Source organism: Hippoglossus hippoglossus, chromosome 19 (assembly GCF_009819705.1).
Source record: "Hippoglossus hippoglossus isolate fHipHip1 chromosome 19, fHipHip1.pri, whole genome shotgun sequence".
Lineage (NCBI taxonomy): Eukaryota > Metazoa > Chordata > Actinopteri > Pleuronectiformes > Pleuronectidae > Hippoglossus > Hippoglossus hippoglossus.
Genome location: NC_047169.1, coordinates 1,458,873 through 1,486,747, shown reverse-complemented (window position 1 = coordinate 1,486,747; position 27,875 = coordinate 1,458,873). Strand labels below are relative to the sequence as shown.

General features: G+C 42.3%; 2 protein-coding genes across 2 annotated transcripts; both read left to right on the top strand.

The window, feature by feature from the left end:
* Positions 1–584: 584 nt before the first annotated feature.
* kcnj16 (potassium inwardly rectifying channel subfamily J member 16) lies at positions 585–6,686 on the top strand. The gene is made up of 2 exons (XM_034571243.1): positions 585–750; positions 4,781–6,686. Exon 2 carries the CDS (start codon positions 4,791–4,793, stop codon positions 6,039–6,041), a length of 1,251 nt encoding a protein of 416 aa, XP_034427134.1. The 5' UTR covers positions 585–750; positions 4,781–4,790; the 3' UTR covers positions 6,042–6,686.
* Positions 6,687–10,063: 3,377 nt separating this feature from the next.
* On the top strand, positions 10,064–15,387 carry kcnj2a (potassium inwardly rectifying channel subfamily J member 2a). Its single transcript, XM_034570833.1, has 2 exons — positions 10,064–10,224; positions 12,202–15,387. Exon 2 carries the CDS (start codon positions 12,442–12,444, stop codon positions 13,717–13,719), a length of 1,278 nt encoding a protein of 425 aa, XP_034426724.1. The 5' UTR covers positions 10,064–10,224; positions 12,202–12,441; the 3' UTR covers positions 13,720–15,387.
* The last annotated feature ends 12,488 nt before the right edge of the window (positions 15,388–27,875 follow it).

Here is a 27,875-nt window from a genome sequence, read left to right as displayed (position 1 = left end):
TTTCATAGATTCCATTTCTGCTAAAAAATAAATACATAAATAAATTGTCTTTATTCTTTTCAGAAGCGAAAGACACAATAGATGCATCAAAGACTCTGAAAGGTGCATAAATTAAGAATGGTCACTTTTTCTTGGAGTTTTTTATTATCACCTAAACATTAAAGTGGATCAGGTTTGTTTTTACCAATGCTCCTTTGCTCACTGACCTCTGCTGTGTCATTGAGCTGCTCTACTTCTCAGCAGCATTTCAGCCCATATGCAGTTAAAACAAGTGTGTGAACCGGTCCTGACATTCAGAGTCTTCACAGGTAAAAGAATCCATGTGAAGTTAACGATCAGTGATTCAAGATGCTGAGCATATTTCTCTAACCAGGACTCGTAGTATTTAGATCAAGAAAAGGGCGACGGGAAAATGAGGTGGTTAAAGCTGTCAGTTATAATGAATCAACATTAAGCGAACTTATACTCAAGTCCTACGCAGCTGAATGGTGCATTAATACTGACGACAAAGCCCAATAAACACCTGCATGCAGCGAGTGCATACCCACAACACACAGTGCAGACACTCATCTGTGTGTGTGTGACGCCATGTGATGCTGAAGGGAGGTGTTAATCTTCAGCTTCTGCACTTCACAAGTGACACGGCTCAGACCAGCAGGTTGTTGTTGTGCTACTGTTCGGCCGCTTGAAGACGTTCAGCCCAGGCTCAGACGTCCCTGCAGCAGATTCAGCGTTTATTTTTATAAAAAGGTAGGAACTGAGCTGGGAAATGTCTTTTTGTTGCTTATATGCTGCTGCTAATTTCAAGATAATTGAATCTGGAGTTCTGTACTTAGATATAGGATCTGAAGTTTTCTGCATATTTTGAATTGCAAGATATTTACACTCCTACAAATCCTAACTCCTCTTGAAAACATTAACTGTGTGTTCTTCAAAAAAAAAATTTTTTTTTAAAACTGCATTTGCTGCTTGTTTGAAAGTGTCCCATTGCACTAAAGAAAACAATGAAGATAATAGACGAGTAAAGCTGCTGGACAGCAGAACAATCAGTAATCTGATCTACAGTATGAAGAGCACAACACAACTCCCAAACAAAACAAAACGTGGTCAGGGTGATAAGTAATGACTGAGGTCAGGTTTCAGAATGACATCCGAACAAATTCACAGCCATGACGAAGATAAGCTTACTCTTGATTTATTGTAATGTGAACAATGTCTCGGTGGGTTTGAGAAACGATAAGTTTAACATGATTTGGTTCAGGAGGAGTGTTGCACAGGGGAAAGTGCTTCACTGCTTCACTGCTGACACAACAGAGCAGACTCTGTTTCATAAATATGCATCTATTGATCTTTTAAACAGCGAATCATGCACGACTGGAGATTCTGAAGGTCACGACTGGCCGTCAAGAAACTAAATGTGGAAGCCACAAAGGAAGAATCAAAAAGTGACCTGCTGTTGTTAATGAGTTACAGACTCGTTTAAATTCAGCCTCACGAGTCTAAAATCAAACCGAAGGCCCCGAACAGAGAGAGACACTGACACAGGAGGAGACATGTCCATCAGAGAGGTTCAATCCAGGCTCTGGTTTCAGGTGCTTACCTCTACAAAAAGCAACATTAAGCGATTTCAGAGGGAGTAAAACAAAACCATGTGCTCTGGTTCACTTGGTACTTTGAAGCTTGGATTAAACATTAACCTTCAGGAACACGCTGCTAAAACATAAGACACAGCGTCCTAACGTGATACTGGACGTCTCCACGCTGAGGTGCACTTGAAGAACTCTGCTCCATCAGGCATCAGGAGAAGTTCCAGCACAGATCAGCAGATTGACACTTGTTTCCAGGTTTATTTGAGGAGCAAGTGTGAAGCTAAGCAAGTTGTTAGGATGGAAATGTTCCTGCAGTTCACTGAGGCTTTGAAGGTCATTAGAGGTGGCAGAACGCCTCGGGGCAGGGCAACGATTAGCCACCCACAGATGGGTGGCACAATGTAATTTGCAGTAAGTGAGCATGTAATGGAGTTGTAAGTGCCCTGAGCAGCAGAGGAAACATGCCAATTGCCGAGGTTATTTCCAGAGTTCATCCCTCGATTGCTGCTGTTCCTGCGGATGACGGAGCTTCAGTGTAACCTACTGTTAATGCTAAACCTCTAAATGTAAAGGTATCACAGCTTTGTTCGTAGAGAATACAGTGGAAACTTTACAGCAAAGGTCAGTGTGTGTGTTTTGGTTCTATTTGGTTTGCTTCCTCTGTAAGGGGTCTTGTTTTGTACACAGAGCTGCTTGTTTCAGGTTCCACACACGAGCAGAGGGAACGTAGAGAAAACAGCTCGACCTAGTGGGTAGGCAAAACACAGGGAACTGTCAGGGAACCATCTGAGTGTCGTGTGCTGCGTGCTAGCTTGCGCTATCGTCCATAAAGTTGTTACCGTCCACACAGACAGTCAGACCTTGTAGCTTAGATCCAGACAAAAGGGAGAATTCAGGAATTTCTTTAAAATAAAAATATAAAAACATCACAATGAATAAATCCCAGATCTTGATGGAAAAAAGAGTCTGAATCACCAATCCAACGTTTCCACGCAGGTAACATGGTTAATAAAACAGCTGAGTGACTATGAAGCTAGTCACCGACTCATTGTTTGTTATTTGAGTAAATGTTTCAGGTCTAGTTCTTAGAAAACAGACTAAAATGTACGCATTCATCAGAAGTACAGCAGAGAAAAGCAGAAATGAATTAAATCAGAAATCAGCTGTTTGGGACTCCGGGATATTGCTGCTGAGGAGACACAGGTGACTTTTCATCCTCAGAGTAAATGAAAAGTTGGTGGCAGGTTTGACTTTAGACTGATAACCTGTGAATGTTACAGTAACTCAGCGACTCCTGGTTTTCCAGCAGGACTCTGCGTTTCTTCTCCCTTCGTCCATATCGGGGTATTTAGGGAGGGACTATGGGAAGCCAATAGGACATTATTTCTATGACCTCATGGAGTGAGTTCCATGCTCTGGCAGTGCGGATGTTTGCTGTTGCCAGGAGAAAGTAGAGTCTGTGACTGGAGCCCAGTTCACTCAGTCAGATAGCGGTGATTCAAACCCCATTTGTTTTGGGCGTAGAGGATGCTCTCAGTGGTTTGGCTGTGATTGATCCTTCCTCTGCCCGTGATCGCACCATGACACTATTCCAGTTTCCACATTCAATTTTCCCCTGCTAACTTAGACCAGTTCAGTTCTGTGGCGCTTCCTTTATTGGCCCTCTGACAGTTCTTTGACCTCCACCCAGAAAAAAATCACTTGGGCCATTGCTTTGGACAGCAGCAAACCTTTGGATGGAAACACGACTGTTTACTGAGAGTGTAACGTTACAGGGGCAGAAGATGTCTCACTGCCCAGCACCGGCCCGCCTGTCACTACACTGATATGAGGCAGAATTTAAGACCTCTAATTACAGAATTTCAGCAGTTTCCTGCACCAATAAAGTAGAGAACAGATTTATTATTCTTGTGCTTTCTCTGCTACAGCCTCTGCATTAGATAAAATATATTATTATATTCTCTAAAGTAAATTAAGTGGTACATCACTGGCAGAAAAAGAGAAACGGCAGCTCAAGTGAGAAGCGTTACAAAGGGTTTTGTATCTCGGGGCCACTGACCCATTATGAGTAAATGTATTGACACAGTGCAAAGCGACAGGATCATACATGGTAAACATTCCCAGATTGTTATTGTAAAAATAGACTGAGAGCAATCACAGCACGGTCAGAAAACTAAGTGGACGACTCATAGACGTGGAAGGCTAATGTTAATTGTTTTCTTTAATAATAATCAGAGCAACAGAGAAATCCCAGAGTGATCTGGTACAATAAATCAAAACATCACTGTGCATTTCTTTTTTTCATATACAAGGATTTGTATGAATTCTGATATTTTGGGTGGGCCACAAATGTCCATTTTGTTTTGTGTTTGAATTTTGATAGGTGGATATTTGTGTCTTTGCATATAAACGCACATCTGCATTCTAAGTCTTCAGGTTTATGAAGCAAAATAAAGTAAAAATCTATTATTCCTACAATAAACCTCATCATCTGGAGTTGTCTGTCAGATCTGTGTTGGAGAAGTAGACTCGTGCTTTCTCATGTGGGTCAGAGCTCAGACAGTTTCAGTCCCGTTGGCAGAGTCGTGTGTCTGCTGCTGTGGTCGTTACCTGCTTCACTCTGATGACCTTCTCTCAGGAGAGGTTCTGGGTCAGTTGATCCACAACACAACACACTGCAAAGCTCTCAGTCCAAACTGACACATGTTAGACGGTTGTTGATTCGGGCCTCGTTGGTTTGTGACACCCACACAGATATCTGGGACCTAGTCGGGGATATTTACCCAGAACAGAGACGATATTTGTAATTATTCACATGCCTCATTCGAACTTATCAAAACTAAATCTCTGAAATCAAAGTTCCGTTAACTAAGCAATGTGCGAGTATTTACTGGTCTGCTTTGGTTATTTCAAATCCATTATGTGTAGAATAAAAAAATTCCATTTGGCAGTTGGGGCAGAAAGTAGAGCAGTTAATCTGAGATATTGGCTGTTATGAGCCTTTCACAGTCATATTGGTTTCAGTGTTAATGTTTGAGGATCTGCACCGATATGAAAAAAATGATGTACTTTCTTAATCAATTTCTATTGGTTGTATTTGTGTTTTCACCAATGTAATGATAATGTCGTATATTTATCTTGATATTCTGATAAACACAATTGCTAAAACTTGTCCACCATCTTTCCTACAGACTCTGGAATATGCAGAAATATATATCCGTGAGCCCCAATGACGATGTCGGTGCGAAAACTAAAAACGGACCTCAACATAAGAAATACCGCTACGTACGTAAAGAGGGACACTGTAACGTTGTGTTCCGCCATGTGCCCGAGGAGTGGATGCTGTTCGTGACAGACATCTTCACCACCTTGATTGAGATCAGATGGAGGGTGATGTTTCTGATCTTTGCTCTCTCTTACATCCTGTCCTGGCTCTTCTTTGGCATCATCTACTGGGTCATTGCTCTCGCTCACGGAGACATCAGAGATTTAGGAAATCAGCCGTGTGTGTACGAAGTGCGTAGCTTCACAGCTGCGTTCCTCTTCTCGCTCGAAACTCAAACCACCATCGGCTACGGCTTCAGGGGAATGTCCGATAATTGCATGATTGCCATTATAATCGTCACTATACAAGATGTCATCAGCTGCTTCATCGACACCTTTATCATCGGAATTGTCGTTGCCAAAATGGCGTCGGCCAGAAAGAGAGCACAGACGGTGGGCTTCAGCAACCGCGCAGTCATCAACCTTCACAACGGTTACCTGTGTCTTTCCTGGAGAGTCGGGGACTTCCGCAGGAACCACCTGGTGGAGGGGACGGCTTGTGCGCAGATAGTCCGCGCCACGGTGCACGCCACAGGGAAAGTGGACGTGACCTACGAAGACCTGGTCATCCAGCAGAGCGCCATTGTCCTGGTCACGCCCACCACCATCTTCCACAAGATCGCACCCGGCAGCCCGCTGTACAAGATGAGCTTGGTCGATCTGCGTAAAGCTGACTTTGAGCTGGTGGTTTCTTTTACCTACACAGACGACTCCACGGGTATGCTGCACCAGAGCCGCACCTCGTACACGCCACCTGAAATCCTCTGGGGTCATCTCTTCCAGGAGATGATCAGGGTCAGTAGGAGGTTCTACAGAGTGGATTACATCCTGTTCAATCACACTGCTAAGGTGCTGGTGCCTGAGGTCAGCGCTGAAGAGTACGAACTTAAGAAGCAGCTGCGTCCCTCTCCTCGGCATTCACCGCGACATTCACCCAGAGCTTCCCCAAGGCCGTCTCCAAGGTCACCACGGAAAAACCCGCAGGAAAAACAGTTGAAACCTCCGACAGTGACGGTGGAACTTGTGAGCGACAGCCGCCCTGAACCAACCACTTCGCCTTCTCAAGCAGAGACTAAACACCACGACACTCTGACTTTGCCAAATGACCTCACAACTAATGAAGTATAAAGCAGAGGCATCATATTTTGTGTTTCTTTAAAGAAATATTCAGAACACTACTCATTAAGAAGAATAAATGTTCTAGCGTCTGTGTTTTTTTTTAGCATAAAATTAGTTTGACTCAGCTTTTAGTCTTGAAAGACGGAGCTCACTCATGTCAATGTCACCTGAAATGGTTGTTGCTCAACTGCAGGTCACAGAATCTGAACGAACAGCGTAACTAGTGACAGCTGCCCTTCAAGTCTGTAGAAGACGAGGATTTCATACATAGAATAGAGATATTAGGTAAGAAAATTGAATATTTGAATGTGTCTGATTTCATGACAATTGCTGCAGAAGATCATGTGATACAATAAAAACCCCAAGAACACTTAGTAAATGGACCTTTGTGTTGGGATTTGATTATTCCAGCCAACAATCAAGAGAAGAGACAAAGCTGCGCTGAGATCGTTTTATATGAACAGTTTTTATATTCTTAATTAAGTGTGAAAAAGAGAAGCTTTAACTCTAACCCCTAACCCTCAGACCATGGTCCAGACCATTGGACAAACGTTCATTCACATATTATGTTTGAACAATCATTTGGCTCTGGTAGTAATACCATCATGATGTTACCTTGGCAACTAAATAAACAGAAAAACTACTCCCCCCCCCCAACTGTGAAATGGCAACTTCAGACGCCGTCTACAAACCAATCAGGGTCGAGTACAGGTAGACTCCGCCCACGTAGGCGATGACGACAGGACGTACGTGTGTCAGACAAAATTCTTTAGTCCCTAAATTACAATGAGAAACCAAAACTAACAGATCAGATGGAAACAACTGAAAAGACCTGGTTCAGACTCTCAGATGTGAATATGTCCTTTGAGAGTGTGAGAGAGTGTGTGTGTGTGTGTGTGTGTGTGTGTGTGTGTGTGTGTGTGTGTGTGTGTGTGTGTGTGTGTGTGTGTGTGTGTGTGTGTGTGTGTGTGTGTGTGTGTCTTATTTAAAAAGGTCTGCGTTATACCCTCATGACTTTGATCAGATTTCTGGTCTCTGCTGATACTAAAATAACCAGACTTCACAGTGGAGACAGACATGTCCCTTATGCGTAAATTTTATATAAAACACATGGAACATTTTCTTTTACATCTGTGGCAGTGGAAATACATTTATTTAATAATTATCAAAAAGTCAAGCAACTCAAAAACCAGTTCATCAAACCACCTCACACATACGTAATTTAATTTATCTGTAATGTTTATTGTCTTGGACTTTAGTAAATACTATTTTATATCCTCAAATACTTTATGAATACTTTATGGACACAAGTGTGGGAAGGATCAGACCAAATGTGTTTCTGATTTAGTTGTTATATAGTATCATTAAGCAGGTTATATAAAATATTAAAACAATATTGTGTATAAGACGATGCCAGTGTCAGTGATGTTTAAATATCTGGTTTGCGTTTTCACTTCCTCTGATAATCGTGCATCTGTCTGAGGTGGATCATGGTTCTTGTCGGAGAACAAAAGCTCTGATTAGGAAGGTCACTTTGATGTCAAGTAACCAGACAGGCAAAAGTAACCAGATGCTGCTTCGTAACAAACTGCTGTGTTGCTTTCCTCTGCTTCACTATGTAATCCTATTAAAACCTGTTTTTTTCTACCATCTATCCGCAGCAGATCAGTCGTGATGTTATTCAGGCTCCGGTCGGACACGAGATCGTGACACTGTTGATTTATTGTGATTTTTTAAATCTGTCCGTCAAGTACCTCAGCGGCTTCGGTGTTAAACTCACTCAGGTTCCGTAACGACGACAGCAGCAGCTCACCCTGCGCACTCAGAATGCTGATTCCAGTCGGGTGGCCACCGTGACCTCGGCTTTCACCTGCAGATAAACATCTATCAGGGACGCCACCTCTTTGCCGACTGTTCCCCAGTGGGTGGATAATTCTGCTCTGAGGTTGAGTGGCAGCCACTCACACAGGAAACGCTGCATCAACAGGGGAAGGAACGGATTCAAATAAATATCAGCCAATCCTGTCCTGCAGTCAAGGAAGTGAATCTTTGAAGGGGCCAGAAACAAAACTCAAGCAGAAACTCAAACTCCAGCAGGAAGAAGAAGGAACACATGCTGACTTAGAATGATTGTTAAAATATCTTAATTTGATAGCTGAAGCATGAAAGGGAGAGAGAGAGGGAGGGATGACGCACAGCAAAGGGCCACAAGCCGGAAATCGAACCTGCAGCCACTATAAAGGGCTGAAGTCAGTGGCATCAATTTGCTTCTGTCCACTACTGCTGCAAAAGTTTGTCAATGACAAACATATCTGGTCGTTAAGGTTCGAGACAGCGGAGGAAAGTATTTCACTTTTTTTACTGCACTATATTTTATGACTGGTAAATTTCCACATTAAAAAGCAACAGCCTAGTGTTGAAAGTAATAATTACAAGCCAATAATATAATGAGGGGTTGATCTGCACATTGAGTTCTTTTACACATAAAAATAACCTCATGTTGATCCGTTTGTACTTAAATTAGGAATAAATTAGGAAAATAGGATTTCTGCACCGTGTTATTACCACTTTCACTTCAGCAAAAGATCAGGGGAACTTTCCACCGCTGAAAATTCCAGATGTCCTACGATATATCTTCAATTTTAAATGTTTTGAAATCAAGAAATATAAACAGCTTTGTGATAATAGTATAATTGATAACAATAATAATGTCATTTGTACTAAAATCGTAAAAAATATCAACATCTTAATTGTTATTTTCATCAGTTCTCTATCGTGTGCTGCAGTTTTTCATCCGACACCTTCAGACGCTGTCGCTGCAGTGACACGAGCTGCATGAGAAGATCCCTCCTCCTCCTCCTCCTCCGTGCTGGAGAGTCACTGGTTAATTCCAGCCTCCAGTTCTCCACCTTGTGGTCCACACGCAGCACTGGGCTACTGCATGCATCGCTCTCCTTATTGCTGGAAATTGGGCATGGAAAGCAAACACACACACACACACATACACACGCTCTCTCTCGAACTCACACAATGTGCACAGATCACTGACACAGGTGGTCTGGGCTAAATATATGTGCTGCTATAAATAACCAGAACTAAAAATAAGACTCAAGGGGGGGAAACGCAGGAGTTCAAAAGGCTTTTTGAAAATCATGCAACTCTGGGTTAATGTTTATCATGAATTAGTAAGCAAGAAGAATGATTTAGTCCGTGGTGCTAAGACAACACGGCTTCGGCCTGACCTAAAATTATAGGGCAACAGATGCATAGTCTAAACATCCGAAGCAACTTGATAGCTCAGTGGAGAAAGACAGTCATATCATAATACAGGCATGTAGGCCTTTATTGAGTGAGTCATTCTTTCCAACAGAACACATTTTCCATACCCACATTAAAATCACGAGATCTATAAAAACAACGGGTATCACAGAAATGAGGCTGATGGGCAGTTTGGTTGCACAATCAACAGCAGCAGGTGGGATAAGATATTAAAGCCTCTGCAGTGAAAAGATAAAGCACAATTATTATATTATATTCATAAAGTAACTGTCACAGGTGTTGGAAGTTAAAGCTGCTCGGTCTGTGTAATTTTAACTTTCTTGCAGAGCATTTTACATCTGTGGCTGCATCAACAGTCTAATAAATACAGTGAATATGGTCCAGAGGAAGGAGAGAATCCTGTGCTAATGATTTTTACATGTTTTACTGTTTGTTTCTGTTTGACTGTCCTCCTCAGTGTTTATTCCCCCCCTCACTGGGATTTAAAGTGTCATCGGCCAATTAGAGTCAAATTGATGTCCGCTACTTTACTACTTGTGTTGTGTTCACACACCAGTCGCATCGGTCAAACACAAAATCACACACACACACACACACACAAATAACAGAAAAAGAAGCGGTGAGTCTGCGCCTGTTTCTCTGTGCGCGCACCCCCCCTCCCCTCCCCTCTCGTTTCCATTGGCCCGGCGCGGGGCCGGGGGCGGGCCGTGCCGGTGCGTGCCGTTTAAAAACGCTTTGGGGGAACTCGGTGAGAAGCACAATATCGAGACCGGTCCTCCAGAGACATGAGGGGAGTTTCACACTTCATCTCGTTCGGCCAAAGTAAATAAGGAGCGCGCGGAAACGACGCGGAGGATAGCGGTGGCCAAGACACGTCTGGATTATATTTCACCGGTCTACACATGAGCAGCAGGTACAGGAAACATGACTTTCAGCCTTTTACACGTCCTCTTGCACTCCAGTAGTAATAACTGTAACAACACAGTGCTGCGTGCAGCGCTGCTCTTCTGGCTGAACTTCTTTCTCCATGACGCGCAGACCTCCTGACTTTTATGCATCACTTGTGCCAGATGTGTTGACTTCTTTCATCTCGCTGCATATTTTATATTATTCTCTTTGCTGATGCACCGAGCTGGGGGGAAAACGTGTGAGTGTGTGCGTGTGTTCGTGTGTTCGTGTGTGTGTGTGTGTGTGTGTGTGTGCGTGTGCGTGTGTTCGTGTGTGTGTGTGTGTGTGTGTGTGTGTGTGTGTGTGATTGCATCAGAAGTCAGTTCTCTTTCCCTCCGCACCTGTTAACATTTGTCGCTGGCATTTGTTGCATTCTGAGAGCAGCCCAGTCTGTGACCTCTCACGCACATACAGATTCATAATACTGATTAAAACACAACACGTAACACTTATTAATAGCGAGGTTATTAATTAAGGACATTTTGTGCCCTCTTGCACGTCCCAGAATCTGTGAGATCTGCTCGTTTTAAAACTGAACTTTTGGTTTCATGTTGTTGATTTAAGAGAAAGAGATGACAACCCATTGAGATGTTTACATATCAGGCATCATGTGAAGAGAGGTCACACATGCCTTTGCAATACAGCCTCCTCTAATTAGTTACAGCCATGTTCACTGGATGCTGTTCATTATTTTGGACCTAAAAACAAATGTGGCCTGTTTTATGTGGTATTTACCCAAAAGAATTACAAATTGCATCAGCTGATGTTGCTGTTAGCAAGTGTGAAAGTAGAGTCTGACTCATTGATCCGCAGCTGTGGTCACATCATCTACATTTCCACTCTCAATCAGTGCGTTTGCATCTGAATGAGTTTCTCCCCCTGAAGAAATGTATGGTTTTCACCCCCGGCTTCTTTCTCATGTGTCAGAGAGAAACTCTTCATAACAAGGCAATACAAATAAGCGAGGGAACGTTGTCAGCAGGTACATTTAGACTCTGTTGCTAGGACAGCCAAAACTAATGAGTGGTGTTTCAGTTGTGCTGGGAGAATCCTCACGGGACGGCCATTATTGCAGCAGAGAGGAGAAATCCCAAAGGGCTCAGTGAGAGTCAACAAGCTGAGCATCTCCTGCAAAGACGAGGCTCACACAAGCTCCTTTAAAATAACCCATGAACTTGAATGTTAGTGACGTGATGTTGTTTACAACCTGCATCTTTATACTTTATACTTTAAAACTTGTTAAACAGCAAAGTTGTATTTGATCTTTTACTAGAAAATTAATTTGCACATGGTCTCTAAATTATTAGTTATTAAATGTGAAAATGTGCATTAATAATTTGAATAATAGTTTGAAATCCTGACAGGATGTTGCTTTGGCTCAACTCCTGAAACGCATGGAGCATATTCTGTTTCTGCAGTGTATCGTTTCAAACAGTGAGAAAAAAAGTCTTCATATAAAACCTTCTCAGCTGTAAGTTTTTATCTGGATCCCGTTGGTAAAGTTCAAACCCATCAGTTCATGGGATTCCTCAGAAATGCTTCAACCCACAATCTACTGAGAAATGATTGGGTCAGTGCAGAGCAGCCAAGAGAAACAAGTCAACTTTGTAAATGACCAGCGATGAGACCTGAGCCAATTGCAGAGTGGCCTCTGTCAGAGAGAGTTGAAATGTTAGATCAGGGTTAAATATCACTGTTGTTGTAACCAGATGAAATGTGCTTGGCACAGGGAGCAGAGCTGTTTGATGGTTTTTCTCAGGCTGCACACACGTCTGACTCAACAATGATGACGTTATCAGTTATCGGTTGTGACTGCACAAATGCTGCACCACTCTTTTTGATGATGTTGTCATTAATAGCCCACAACATGATTTGATTTATCTGATTTATCTGGAACCGGTTTCTCTAACAGACGTCCTCCATTTCTGTTTTCCTGTAACAGATCAACTTGATGAGGTCGAGTAAGACGATGAAAGAGGAGTGACCACTTCATCCTCCTCTTGCTGCACTTTATCTCAGGACCAGTGAGGCTGAAGAGGAATCCTTCAGCCCGCCTCATTCTGCCACCATTTCGTCTGAGTTGGTCCCCAAACGTGTTTCAAAACTGTTTCTCCAACGCTTCTTCCAGAAGCTTAGACTGTTCTCTAAAGCAGAAGCTGCACAGCCCTCCCAGACTGAGGTGATGGGAAGCGTGCGAGCCAGCCGCTACAGCATTGTGTCATCAGAGGAGGACGGCATGAAGCTTGCCACTATGGCAGTGCCCAACGGCTACAGCAAGAGCAAGGTGCACACGAGGCACCAGCCGCAGAGCAGATTTGTAAAGAAAGACGGTCACTGCAACGTGCAATTCATCAACGTGAGCGAGAAAGGTCAGCGGTACTTGGCCGACATCTTCACGACGTGCGTGGACATCCGCTGGAGATGGATGTTCATCATCTTCTGCCTCGCCTTTCTGCTGTCATGGCTGTTCTTCGGCTGCATCTTCTGGCTAGTTGCCATCTTCCACGGGGACTTAGAAAATAACGCCAAGAAGTGTGTCTCCAATGTGAGCAGCTTCACCGCTGCCTTCTTGTTCTCCATTGAGACTCAAACAACTATTGGTTACGGCTACAGATACGTGACAGACGAGTGCCCTGTTGCTGTGTTCATGGTGGTTTTCCAAAGCATTGTGGGCTGCATTATTGATGCTTTTATTATTGGCGCCGTTATGGCAAAAATGGCAAAGCCCAAGAAGAGGAATGAAACGTTGGTTTTCAGCCATAACGCCACAGTGGCCATGAGGGACAACAAGCTCTGCCTGATGTGGCGTGTTGGCAATTTAAGGAAGAGCCACCTGGTCGAGGCGCATGTGCGGGCGCAGCTTCTAAAATCCCGCACAACAGCAGAGGGGGAGTACATCCCTCTTGACCAGATGGACATAGACGTGGGCTTTGACAGCGGAGTCGACCGTATCTTCCTGGTCTCGCCAATCACCATTGTCCACGAGATTGACGAGCACAGCCCCTTCTACAACATGAGCAAACAGGACCTAGAGAACTCAGAGTTTGAAATTGTGGTCATCCTGGAGGGCATGGTCGAGGCGACGGCCATGACCACGCAGTGCCGCAGCTCCTACGTTTCCAGTGAGATCCTCTGGGGCCACCGGTTCGAGCCCGTGCTCTTCGAGGAGAAGAACTACTACAAGGTAGACTACTCCCGCTTCCATAAGACTTACGAGGTGCCGAGCACCCCTCTGTGCAGCGCCAGAGACCATGCAGAGAAAAAGTTCATTCTCTCAAACTCCAACTCTTTCTGCTATGAAAACGAGATTGCGCTGGAGAACAAAGAGGACACAGACGAGGGAAACGGGGGCAGCGTGGGGCCTGACGGGACCCAGACAGACAACATCTCAGAGACCGAGCACAGCCAAGCCACTGTGCCGCTTGAACCGCGGCCTCTGAGACGGGAGTCAGAAATATGACTGTTAACACCTCAAACCTCACTTGAGATTTTCTTCTTCTTTTTATTTTTTTAAATCACCTCTCTGCTCCAAAAGGCACAAAGAGCCGAGCTGGGCTTTGCGTAGAGGACAAGCCGAACGGTACTGCTGTGGGAGGCGGCAAAGGTTTAGGACTTTGTGAGTCTGAACATTGACTACATACAGTATGACAAGACACAGCACTATGACCCGTGTGCATATTGCAGGATGAATTCTCCACGAAGTCCCCGTGAATGTGTGTTCAGTGTCTGGTGACTGCGAGACAACAGAGGGTGGAAAAATTGCAGGAATGTCTCTGTTTCTCTGTCCAGCAAGAACATGATGCTTTCAGAAAAGTGGATTTTTATTTTTTATAGAATATTCTCACAAGTGCTGCTAGAAAATATGAAAAAAAGCCTTCAAGCTACTTCAGAAAATTAAAGAACTGAAGAGCACACGAAATGAGGTTGTCTGGAGGTACAAGTAGAGTATTTGTTCATGAGCTGGTCTCACATTGGACATCACAGACATCCGAATGGAAAACAAACTTTTTGTATGCAAGAAAGGTCAAACTTTAAAGTCCTCTGGCTTGGCAGCACTGGATTTCTGATCCTCTGCTTTATCCTGTGCAGTCGTTGATCCGAGAAACGTGTTCATTGCTGGTCAGACAGACAGAAACATGCCTGCTCAGGTGAAGACAGAGCAGGGTAGTATTAACAGCATCAAACTGACCGAGATCATTAATTTAAACTGAGACAGGGGTGATACGAGAATGTTCTTAAAAGTGCTGCTACGATGTTGCTTCTTTTATTATTATTTTCCTCGCGGTTGATAAAAAAATGCCAAAGAGTATTATTATCATAGTTAATGCGTTTCATAAAACACCTGATTAGATTTGGTACAGAGAAGTAGAATGTTTTAGACAGTTTTATTAAAGGTTTGTTTTTCAAGGAACGTGTGTACAGTTTTTAAAAAAATAAAATCTAAAAATATGTTCATCATCATATTTTTTTATCTTGAGCCACTTCATCAAGCCTTAATCTGAGAATTTGGAAAATGGCCGACTGACGTTTGAAGGAGTTTTTTTTTTTTTAGCTTGAACCAAAATGTTTATTTACTTTTATAAAACTTAAAATATGATTTTTGTATGTGATGAAAAAAACTCTTTGCTAAATACTTCTTCATCTCCTCTCTAATGTCTGAATCTGATCAGTGTTATGACTGGAGATTGAAACCAGTAGAACCCTCTCGAAGCCACTTTCCCCTTTTCGCTGTACGCAGACTTCAGATCGACCTTCAATATCAACGCCACTTTTCATTCTGTTGTTTTGTTTTACTTGAGAATCTAACATTTGAAAAAGAGTAGTTCAAAACCAAATGTACTGTAACCCCCCCCTCCACCCCCCCTGCAGAAGAAGACGTACTGCACAAGAGTTCATTTCAAAATTATATCCTGCACATTTTTTTTTAAACACAGCGACAGAAGCCACTAGGCTCCGTAGATCCTACATGTGTAAATACCTCCCTCCCTGTTGCAGTTATTTTGTATCAGTCTTCCAAATGTACTGCAAAACCATGGAATGTACAGATTTTTGTATTAATATTATTATTATTATTATTGTTGTACATGATATTATATTGTTCTTTTTTCAATAAAATGTCAATGGACAATCAGAATCATCACGTGTCGCTTGTCGTTGAGAAGCAGATGAAACATTTTCTCAATTTTAAAAAGGATGAATTAAATGTTTGATAAGATGAGGTCAGTTTTATTTATTAACTCTACAAAACCAGCGTACTGCAAGAAAATGAGAAGCAAAACCAAAAAGTATTTCACTTTAACATTGTAATATTGAAAAATTAACCAATTACTGTAGTTTGTGTGCCACACTGAGGTATTTTAATGGCCTAACATCATTTAAATCTACTTTATACTTCTACTTCTATTGCACTTTTTACTCCACTACATTTACCTAACAGCTTTAGTTACTTCATAACATCATGTTCTTACATACAAAAGGTGTAACCCCCAAATAAAATCAATGCATCATTACAGATTAAACAGCACCTTGTCAAGCTATAACATTAAAATGCTTCTTAAATGTTAATAAACCATCAATAGACTATATCAACCAAAAGCTATTATGCTGCCTGATAAGTACTTTTGATACTTCCCCTGCATTTTCCTTCAAATATTTCAATACTTCTATATGAAAAACATGTTGCAGCAGGACTTTTGTGAGTTATTAATACTTTTATTTAGTTTTTGCAAAAGGATAAGTATATCAAGGACTTATCCTGGTTCCATATCAACCATTTAACTGAGAAATAACAGAAAAAGCGTGTTACAAGGATTAGCAGCTAAATGTACTGACAAGTGTTGAAATTCAATTGTGCAACATTGGAGCTTCCTCACTTGTAAATCAGTTAGAGAAAGAATGAAGGACATTAAGGACGGTAAGGGAAACACATAAGTCTTGAATTGTACAACTTTCAAGTAACTTCTAAAAAGGCGTTTTAGACGTTATCTAAATTTTAGATAGAAAGATGTCGACCAGGTATCAACAATAATTCGTGACATAAACTCCCGAATGTACAAATCAGATATATAAAGTAAACTGACATCTGTCACACGTTAGGATGTGAAGAATGACTTGTTTAATACAATGGAAATGACACGATGGGGAATGAAACAAGTCATTGAAGCTGCACAAAAGGTGAAGGTTTTCTCAGACTCTACCATGATACATTTTTCCTGAAAATGCAGCTTCTCAAAATAGCCCTGAAATGACTCAAATTGATCCGAAGCAGTACAATCACTTCTTGGTTGAACCAGTCTGAAGCTGACGCACCATGTGATCAGTGGTCACACACAGACAGATCATTTCTTCACAAGGTCACATACTGCGGAGGTTGGAAACCACAGCTGTAATACTCCCTCACCAAGACATGTTCTGATCGACTTCAGAAGAAGTGGATTCAACATGAACGATAAACAGCAGAGTTTCATTGTTGTTTGTGTTCACCGATCGGTTCTTTGAAAGCGGAGCAAAGAGGAGAGTGTTTTTTCTTCATGCTGCTTCTGCCTCTGCTCGACTGCACAGACTGAAAAAATAGAAAAAGAACAGAAAGCTGGACGTCGACCCAACTCAGTGGAAAATTCCTTGGTTTACCATTAAGGGAGACTGACACTAATGTCAACTTGTGGAGTCAGAACTCCATTCAGGCTCTGAGCTTCGAGCGTGATGCTTCTGAGCGTGCGTTTCATTCATCTGACATAAAGCAGTTACAGTAGCTGATTCATCATTCAGAGGGTGAGTCAGACTTCTTTCAGTTGATTATTATAATCAGGATCTGTGCTTCATATTTCCTCCATGAGACATAATTTAAAAATCACATTTTATGCTCTGGACCACTGCAGACAGCACAGGGCCGAGCAGAAAATATACAGAGAATATAAAATAAATCACCTTATTTCTGTCATGTAAACAAAAGCGCTGAGGGTGGCACCAGTTTGTCCCTACGGGGCAACGCGTGTGGGAAAGTAAGGAGTGACTTTCCGGTCACACCATTTAATATTACATTTATTTATTGAATTATTAATTTAAAGTTGTGAACAGGAAAGGCACATTGAGGTGACTTCCTGTCCGAAAGGAAGAATAGGGAGACATTGTTGAGCAGCGTGCAGAGCAACTTACTGCTGTAGGTGAACGTGTGTGTTTCTATTGTGCAGCTCCGCTCACTCCCTGTTTATGAAAACAATAACACTGTATATCAGTGGTGTAAACATCCAAAGCTAAATGTTAGGCCAACTCCCATCATTTCTGTGTAAACCACTGAGATATCAAGTATCGAAAGTGTTTACTTTTTATCACTATTTATTTGTGTTTTATACATCATGCTCCACATCTGATTGAGCTCAGAGCTACGAATGCAACCTGAAAACAACAATGAAGCAGTAAAAAGCTTGGACCTGCAACACAAACACAATCTGAGCTACCGAACTATAACCGGAACCTCAGGCTTCTGGGAACCTGACGTTCCAACGGACTCAGCTCTCGCCCAAACCTGTGATCCTCCGTGTGTTTTGTCTTCAGCCGAGGCAAAGTTTCCCTGCTTCACACGGACCCCTGCTGGGCCAGACACAACCATCGCCCCAGAGGGACACCGGGTCAAAGCCACTCTGATGCTTCCATGAAATTTAGAAATGAAGAAGACTGGCTCTTTCCACTTTACACATTATTGCCCAACTGTGCCAAGAGGAAATTCTGATTTCCTGTTCTCATGACGACATTTCCAGTGACTCCTTCACACAGTCAACATGAAGAATAAATCACATTCTATCCATTAAAATGTGCGTGAGCTCTGAAGCTTGTATTGCAAACAGGTGTAATCCAGGATCAAAGAGAGCACATGAGGGCAAGCTCAAATAAAGATGGACGACACGTCTCCACTTCCTCCCATCGTACAAAACCAGACCAAAGTATCTCGGATACAAACGCTTCCATCTTCAGCTTTGACGTCACGTGGACCCAGAGTCTGTGCAGCAGTGATTGTGAAGTGGAGCAGTATCAAGGTCCCGCTGATACCCACACTCAGCCGATCACGAGTCAGTCTCAGCTGTTAATTATGATCTTTTACCCAGAAGTCAACTTCAGAATCCGCATTCAAACGACACAATCAATTCTACATGGTCGTCCATAAACTGAAAATGTCTCATAATTATGTGACTAACTATGTGATACAGGATTTCCTGTCTGATCCAGCTATACTTGCTGTTGTTATAGTCGTTATAGTTATCACTCTGATGCTGCTACAGTAGGTTTGGGTAAATCCCAGCAATGCGGACCAGCAGAGACAGTGGAATTTTCCAAGCGGACCATCCAGTGGACATCACATACACTTTGCTGCCTCTTCACTTTGAAGCTCTGCCAGCTGCAGTTGACCCGACTTTGATGTGAAGCCACAACAGTCATCGTCAGGGACAAAACCACGGTCATCCGGCAGCACATCATCATTTCTCCTGAACCGGGGCCTCTCTGACATTCATTGGAAAGTGTATTTTCGTCATTGAAATTAGCTGAAGTTCTAGTCCTGAATACTGGAATACTGCGGAGCACTTCCTGCATTGGTGGATTGGTAGAATCCAGAGGTCTGGGGTTGACAGTTCAGTGCTTTGTTACATCGCTGATTTGTGTATCAAACAAACAGGTCCCAGTCACAGGAAGCTCTGGGTACACACATGCAAACATGCATTAACAGGAGCAGTGTTTCAGGTTGTTTCAGGGTATTTTAAGACCACTCACAAACTGTGCAGATCTTTGAACCCTTTTAGTTTTCCTCTTTGTGAACGTTGAATGTTACTCACGTCTGTCTGCTCGTATGTGGAGTAGCTGCCAGTGAGCAGAGGCAGGAAATGGAGACACCTCTTTCGGGGGGGTGATTCATCTGGTCAGCGGCACAGTGAAATCTAATTCTCCCTTCAAAGAGGACGAAGAAAAGTTTCAGCAAAGCCCATGAATTATTCAGGATGTGATATAATAGCAACATATTGTTCAATCAGCTTGTGTGTAACCTACTGAAAGATATAACACTGCATCTTATCACACCTGCTGCAATCAGCTGTTTTCACAAGTCCTAATTCTGGACTGATTTCAATATGTCGTGCAACGTATTTTATTTTTGATTGGAGTATGAAGCCTAACAGGAAGCGTAACCCACTTGCTTGAGGGAGTAATCAGTAAAACTAGATGTGTCCTCCTGGATGAAAATAACCTAGGAACCATTTTTATTATTATTTCATTATTAACGATTTCAGTCATTTTTTTCAAGCATTATAAACATAATATCACATATAAAATGAATACATGCCAGGTATAGTTCGGTGATATTTTTCTTTAGCAGCAGTCTCCTGAAGGTTGTGTCTGTTTTGCAAACGGTGACAGGATTAGTCCAACTGTTAACCTGGCACATGCAGCCTAACCTTGACCTTTCCTGTAGCAGAGGGATTCAAGGTTAGCAGAACACTGGGGAGGGATGTGTGCAGTGGTGGTAGTGGTGAGAGGGGGGGTGGGGTCACGTTAGCTGCAACCTGAGCCTGACAGGAGGGCTTTACTTTGTGACAGATGGGTCTGTCCTCATATTTAGCTGCGAGCCTTGTGCAGCAGAGATTAGCATCTTCCCACATGCTGACAGACGAGGAGAATATAAAAGAGCAAACTGGGACACAAAGCTGCCAGAGCTGTGATTTGTGATGACTCCCACAAGACGACAGGCAGGAGGGAGATGTGTGTGAGTCTAATGAGGCTAAAGTCAACCACAGGAAATCTGAGATCGTCCCGACTCAACATGACAAGAAGTCTGCATGTGCACCAAGTCCTTATTAATCTGAATACAACTAAAAGGCTGGTATCTGCAGCACATTGAATCATTTTAACCTCATTATTGGACCAAACAAGGATGTGCAACTTTCTCAAGTGACAAAACTAGAGCAGTAAGCTCAGAGTTTGGGGGAGTGGTGTACGACTTGTTTTGATTTAGATTTCTTTCTTGAAATATTTAAATATTTCAATTATTTCAATTTAACCTCATTTAAGGATATTCAAGACATTTAAATTGTGACGATCCTAAACATTTCAGGACCCTTCCACAGAAGATGTAATAGTTCTGTCATGTAATTTATACACAACACAGTTTATAATCCTAATGAATAGATTGTTCTTGACATAATCTTCCTTTCCGTACCTTTTGTAATGACTTCATGCCACATTTAAAAAAAAAAAAAAACCATTGTCCATTTATTTCACCTGGAATGCAGCATAACAGACCCTGTGCACCCACAAAGGTTTCTGAGGCAGTTTGTTTAACAAATTCCACTTCTGATCCTCCCATTATCCGCCTATCAAACGTCCACTAGAATGTCAGGTTGGCAAAAAAGCCAAAGAATGTGAGTAATGTGAGAGGCAGTGTGATGTAGCAGCGTAACGTTGGGGTCATTTGCTCTTTTGTAGCCGACCACAACGGGGTGACAATGCTTCAGAGAGGGTGACAACTCTGCCCAGTAGCCTCCAGAGATCTCTGCTGCCTCATCCCACTGATAACTCCACACACACACACACACACACACACACTGTAACGGCCAATTAGGAAACGTTCCCATCATCACCATCATCATTACAAGACAGCATAGTTTGGTTAATTCGATCTGGCCTCACTTGTTCTTTTTATAGAACATGACTCAGACACCAGCAGCCATTCAACAGATCGAATCAGAGAACAGACTTTTCCTGTGTGTGTGTGTGTGTGTGTGTGTGTGTGTGTGTGTGTGTGTGCTTGATATAGTGATACCTTTGTGTGTTTGTTTTTTCTACACTAGCTGCTGCTTCACATTCAAATTGTTTAACTGACAAATATAAAGTCACTTTTTTATCGTGACACAAATACAGGAAATTAAATTTATCGCCACTGACTGAGACCAGTTCATTGCAACAAGTGGGATAAGCCACAAAGAGCAGCAGGTGATTCAGAGAACAACTTTTCACTGTGTTCTGTTGTCATGTGACTTGTTCAGTAAATGACTTTGGTTGCAAATCAAAGAGAGACAACAATAAAGTCAATTTAAAAAGGGATTTACATTTGCTGTTACCACGGTAACCGTCTGTGTGACTAAATCCATGGAGTGAAATCAGAAGGAATTAATTCTAAATTAGGCATTTAATAGGATTTCTTAATGGAAGATGCCCACATGAATATCTAAGCTGATGCACGTTAAGGGCTCGCATGTCAAAGACTCATCATTTCGTTGCTCCTCCTTAATGTGGACAGAGTCTGTATCCTGTGTGGCGGCTGCAGGGGAACTAAATCACATTGTGTAACCGTTTGATGGCTGGAGATTTACTGAAGAGCGGAGACAGAAGAGGCCCTGGCACAGACGCAGCTCATCATAAGCGTACTGCCTGTGGTACACGCTGTAACGTGACGTCAAGAGGAGCAGCAGCACCACCAGCGCCCGACATCCTGGGTCTTTCACTTGTGAAGAACCCAGCAAGAAATGGTCCGTGTCAGACAACAAGAGGAAAATGTCCTTAACTTCAACCAGAGATATTCGATTTTTCCCCGTTTTGCATCCATTGTGTTAGAAACATCATCAACTTGCCCGTTGACTCAGCTGCATTCTGACAAGAGGGCCGACGGTGACCTGTCAGAGTTTCCATGAGATGTGACAGTGGTGCTGGGCTGTCACATGCCATCCTGCTGCCCACTGCCTGTGACCTGTCTCATCGCGTCTCATGTTTTACAGATTCACTAATTATAAGGATTACTGTGATATCCTCATTTAATCGAGTCACTTGTAGCAGCTGGTGTGTGACTCGTCCTTCTCTGGGCTGTCAAGTGCAGGGCGGGAGGTTTCACTTCGACCAGACTCTTTACTGGAAGGACCTCGTGTCTAATTAACATCACAAGGACATATTTTCAGTCCTTTGCCGAGCTAAAAATACATATCTCAAGATCTGGGTTATGATGATGATGCAGAATTGTAGGGTGAGCTCACCAGGCTCTTACGGGTTTAACCCTGAAAGGTCGGTTTTGCTCACTTCCTTTGTTGTCGTCTGTGATTTAAAATGCTATTATGGGAACAGAAGTGCTTCGTGCTCCGAGGAGAGCTCCTGTTGCCGTCAGCATCTTGATTGAAAAGCTGTTGAATGTCTCGCAGAAAGCCTGGAGTGATCATCTTTGACGTTACAGGGGACTGTTGATAATACTGCAGGGTTTATTCACTAGGTATACACCATAGTTTTGTTGTGACCATAATGTTTCTACATATTGACCTCTAGCAACTATATATGTATATGTGTTTGTTAGCAGGACGACACAAAAAAACGCAACTGATTTGAATTAAACTTGGTGAGAAGGTGCGATATGGACCAATAAGAGTTCAACTGCACGTGAACTCTTGCATTGTGGATTTCTTCAGGTATAGTTAAAGGACTGATATCTTTGAGAGAGAGCAATTTGGTGCAGCTTGATTGAATTTAGGACCGTTGGGCCTTGGCGGAGGTTCACGCTCTACTGAGGGCCGTTCAGTCACAGTAAATCAGGGCTCTGCCTTTTTCTTTCCAGAACAAAACAATTATGAAATATCTATTACAGCTTTCAGGTCAAAAACAGAAAGAGGTGCAGCATCAGACTGAAGTGCAGACCAGTGCTGAATTGTTTGGTTAATCTACGGAACCGTTTGGATGAATCATAAAGTGTTGATTGAGATAAAGAGAGAGAAAAAACAATTCTAATAATAGCTTTAATTTTAAATAGATAAAATATAATTTGGGATTCATACTGTCAGTTGGACATCATGTTGGCATCTGGTTGTGATGACATTTTCCCTTTTATTTTATTTACATTTAACAGAATATTCAACAGAATATTTTAACTTTCGATTGGTCTGAAATCAAGTACAGTAGCTGCTGCAGATCATCCGTTGATGTGGAAATGTCCGGGCCCCTGAAACAAGCTCTACTGTAACACCACATGATGCATGACGCGTGTGGAGGACATTCACTGCAGCAGTGGGCACACAGTCAACAGTGAGCATTGAAAGTGGTAACTCCAGAGCTGCGTGTACAGTGCCATTCATTTTCATTTTGTCAGGAGGGCTCGTGGCTTTGTTAGCATGGTGATTTTATCGCACAGGATTTAAGATACACAAAGACATTGTCAATGATTAAATGGACACCACAGAAGCTCGGGATAAGGCTGCATTGCTGTGTGTGCCAGATATCTACAGACAAACAGAGAGAGGGATTAACTATTTAGAGTGAGGGAGGAGTGAAAGGGGAGCAGGGGGCTTATTTGCTGGTCAGTGTGGTTAATCAGGGGACTGGGGCAGAGGAGAGAAAACAACAGCTGTGGACAGGATGGGATTGTTTTAGAGAGCAAGCCGTTCACTGGCAGAAGTCTGGCAAGCACTAAACTTCTCTCACCTTTTCTGAGAGCAGCCGCATCCTGGACACGTAACTCAAACTTCTGCCCGACCTCGAAACATGACAGTTAGTACAAACTATCCAGTGTTGAAATAGAGCTTTAGAGGCTCAGTTTAACTGAACTATGAAAACACACCTTAATGCTTCACATCGTATCCTCATTTAGAGTTTGTTAAACCGAGTCCTGACAGGGCTGACATTTAACAGTGTCTCGGTCTTAAAGAAATAATAATAATCCAGAGGGTAGAAATCAAAGACTATCAACACAAGCACGACAGGTCTCCATTTCCTCCCATTATCCAGAAATATGAATCTTGGTCTAATGAGGTCATTTGGAGTTAGAGTCTGTGCCGGAGCAATCAGCGAACGCCGGGTCCCAGCGATACATGCGCTCCACTAATTGCAAATCAGTCTCAGCTGCCAATCTTGAAGGCTCAGCCTGTTTACATATCATCTAATAACCAATTAAAACCAACAGAAACATGAACACACATCAGTGTGATGAGAACTACCTGTCCCATCTGCTAACATGGAGGAGGCCTGGTTTGTGACCTGTACTGCAGCCACCTGCTTAAACCCGAGTTAAAAAGCACAAAATGTGACATGTTTTGATAAGTTCTCATAAACGAATCCTGTAGCACAACCTTGTCTGCACAGAGTAACAGTGCAGTTTGTTCTTCCTCTCTGGATACACCAGAGATGTAACACCCCATCGTTGCTATGGGCACACAGCCTGGAGTGAGAGGACGCTAACAACCAACCACGTCATCTCCGAGTCCACAGAGAGACATAGTTCAAGAACAGGTAGCAAACACGCACATGAGAACAGAGAACAGAACAAAAAAATGCCCAAAATACCCTGGATTGTGATATAAGCATCATGTAATTGGTTAGTACAAAGACATGTGGCTGCTTGGCCTGTCTGCAGTTTGGCTCGATGCTTGGTGAACACTGCATACTTTACCTGTAGCTGCCAAGAGGGGAAAATAGTTTGTATGATTCTCTTAGTCGCAATCTGGAGAATCATATGAAATGATTGGTTTTGATCAAAAGTCCAGAAGAGAAGGTGATAAGTTAAAGTCAAAAGTCTTGAGAGGAAAAGCAGATTTTGTCATCGCAATTAACCCGAAAACCAACAAATTCCTGCTGATAAAACTTTATCGATCTCCATTTCCTATCGTCCCTACTTTGACTATTGTTGAATTTAAAAAAGGAACATTTCAATATGAAAATGAGTTGATTTTAGTTTTTTTAAATACCTGCTTAGGGAATTGAAAAGCTGACAATATTTTTTTGGTAATTGATTAATCTTGTAAGGCACTAGTCAAAAAAGAAAGTCCAATTAATCAACTATTCCAGAGGATTTTACTTGAATTCAGCCTGATTGATCTTTTGAGCCATTGTGATCAAACTAAAAGTCTATAATTTGATGAGGTGTTCAGGTGTTTAGTTTTATATGACAACTAATCCAGCTGCCCAGTTCTTATGTGACGCACGAGAGAACTGCTCATTTATACAGGAGGCAGCTGTCGGCTGTTGTGGGGCAAAGTATCTTCAATAGTTGTATTAATAGCCATAGTGTGCAGGAGTTAGAGGTGGGGACATTTCTCCATTCTTAGATGCATCGCGATGCAGAAGTGGACGACTCTGGAAAAGACCAACCTCTGATGAATATTTGACGGTACTGTGTCGTAATTGGGAGAGAGATTCCAATAACAATATGCTGATAACAGCAAATGACTTGTCATTGTGTCGTCCTGTGTCTATACTGGCAGATTGTAGCTGTATGCATACTATTGCATCAAGGCTACAGTGGCTATGAGCTCATGACCAGAGATTAAACCTGACCCAACCAGAGGAAATCAAATGCTGAGTGGTGCTTGAGGTTTTTTACAGCCACATGCGGTTTAATTTGAACAAACTGTATTTTTGCACCTCTTGACAATGTCCCGGTGGAGAACAGGGCAAACTTCAGACCCCCCCCGCTGTCCCAGGTCACATGGGCTCTCCACACATGATGATGCGAAAAAACCTGCTGTTAAATGTCCATGTGCATCTCCGCTAAAGAGTTGACAATAACAGGCCGGGGGTGATTAATGCTGACAGGCCCTGGCTTTTTATGGATGTTAATGGTGCCGTGTGTGTGTGTAAGTGTGTGCATGTGTGTGTTTGCCCTCGTCAGCTGGCCTGATGCCTCTGCTGTTGCCACTGCATGGGTCCTTAGTCACCGGCTCGTCGTTTTGCAGCTCTCGCCTCCCCATAGCAACCGAGGGGTGTGTGGTGTCAGGTAAACACATCTTAGACATTTTCAAGTGCGATGTTAAGGTCATTTACTGATGGTTAGATTTTAACCACATTATGTTTTAATCACATTCTTTTTCCAGAGTGATTGATGCTCTGTTATATGACTTGAATAAAAAAAGTAATGTTGACATAGAATCGCACCAGTTACAGCATTTTTGTGAGTCATTGTGAGATTTCCACTTTTTAATAGAATATTGTCATGAGCTTAATCAAATTTTATCCCAAGGCAACTTGTTGGGTATGTAAATGCTCCAAATCAATGAAGATTATTGATTAAAGGTCAATTCACAGGAGATAGAGTCACTAAATTCAAATCCTAACTTCTGCAGCAAAATAAACTACAAAACAGGCCGATCACTGTATTTATGGATGATACGACTTTAGATAGATATCGATAAAATATTCCTGGATCCGCCCCAAATTTGTACGAGTTCTTTCTTGGCTCATGTCCCATCATTCCACTGGGTTTCGTTGAAAAAGTTTTTTGTGCGAATGAAAGTTGTCTTGTTAGCTATTTTTTTGTTAATGTGGGGGAAAAACTTTTTCTTCTTCTTTTTTAAATAGGTATATATTTATAATCGCACACTTTAAGATCTGATCAGTCTCTAGCAGAACACTAGGCCTGGTTTGCGTCCCTTTGAGGACACCTCAGGCTCAACATTAAAAACCTTCAGCTGAAAATCATCAGACGCTCAACATTCTGGTGGCCTGGATGTAAAGATGAATATCACATAATGGCAAAATCCCTAATTCAGTTTCCCTCCGGTAACTTTGTCCCCAAGTCACCTACCCATAATTCTCATCTCTTACATCTGCTGTCAATAAAGGATAAAAGCCCCCCCCCCACCCCCAAAAATGTTGTACATTTATTGGCTCTCTTCCCAAAAGTTAGAGACGCCCGATTCTATACTCATGTCTGAAGATTAGATATCAATCTGTAGGTTGTATATGAATGAAAGCTAACAGCCTATTACAGTAGCTTAGCACAGAGACTGTAAACGATGGGAAACTGCTTCCCTCGATCTGTACAAAGTTCAATTTCTGCATTTTCCAGAAATTGAATTTGTCTGAAAGCAGCTTTAACGTTGCCTGGAAACTTCAAGGTGATGACGGGACACAAGATAATCACCACTACTAGCAAAGACATAGTTCAGCGAACTTCGGACAGAAGTGGGAGAAACTCCCAGCAACGGACATGATTGTTCCTAACACTCAGCAGCAAGCTCGGCTAAAAATCATTCATGTAGTAAATTGGTTGCAGATTCACTCCTGTTAATGCCCCAATTTTCTGCCTCAACTTTCTTAAAATACATTTGATTGTTTTAGTCTGAACATTAATCTAATAAATTAAAAACTAATTTAACTTCCTGACGATCAATCCAGATGATGAAATTAAAAGGAGGAAGGATGGCACAGCTGCATCTGATCTAGATGGAAGTTATCGGGAGAGGCCTGAGATGCTTCCTGAGATAAAGAGGAGACAAAGTTCCTCTAATTCACTCATTAATGAAGCTGTTTGTTTCTTCAGCCCAGAAGAAACAACTTTTACTTTCTCTTTTTCACATCCCACATGATGAAGAGACGTCCTTAGGTAAAACCTGAGAGTCGCAGATGTTTGGTGAGGGGCAGGTGATCGGACGCTGTGCAGAAATATGATTCTTACATTTATTTACATTAATGTTCTTGAGGCCAAGTCACATTAGATTCTGATTTGGCTCCAAATAACATACGTTTTAAGAGACATTTACACAAACAAAACTCATTTTAGTCTTTGATTCTATAGGCTGTGCAGGGATCTTTGTGTCTGGTCCATGTGGTCCACCTCGGCCAGTGGTATATTAATCTCACACTTTGTTTCTGGATTTCTGCTCAGTC

Bases quoted from the DNA above. Each gene is read 5' to 3' on its own strand.
- kcnj16 (XM_034571243.1), top strand. From the start codon at position 4,791: ATGCAGAAATATATATCCGTGAGCCCCAATGACGATGTCGGTGCGAAA.
- kcnj2a (XM_034570833.1), top strand. From the start codon at position 12,442: ATGGGAAGCGTGCGAGCCAGCCGCTACAGCATTGTGTCATCAGAGGAG.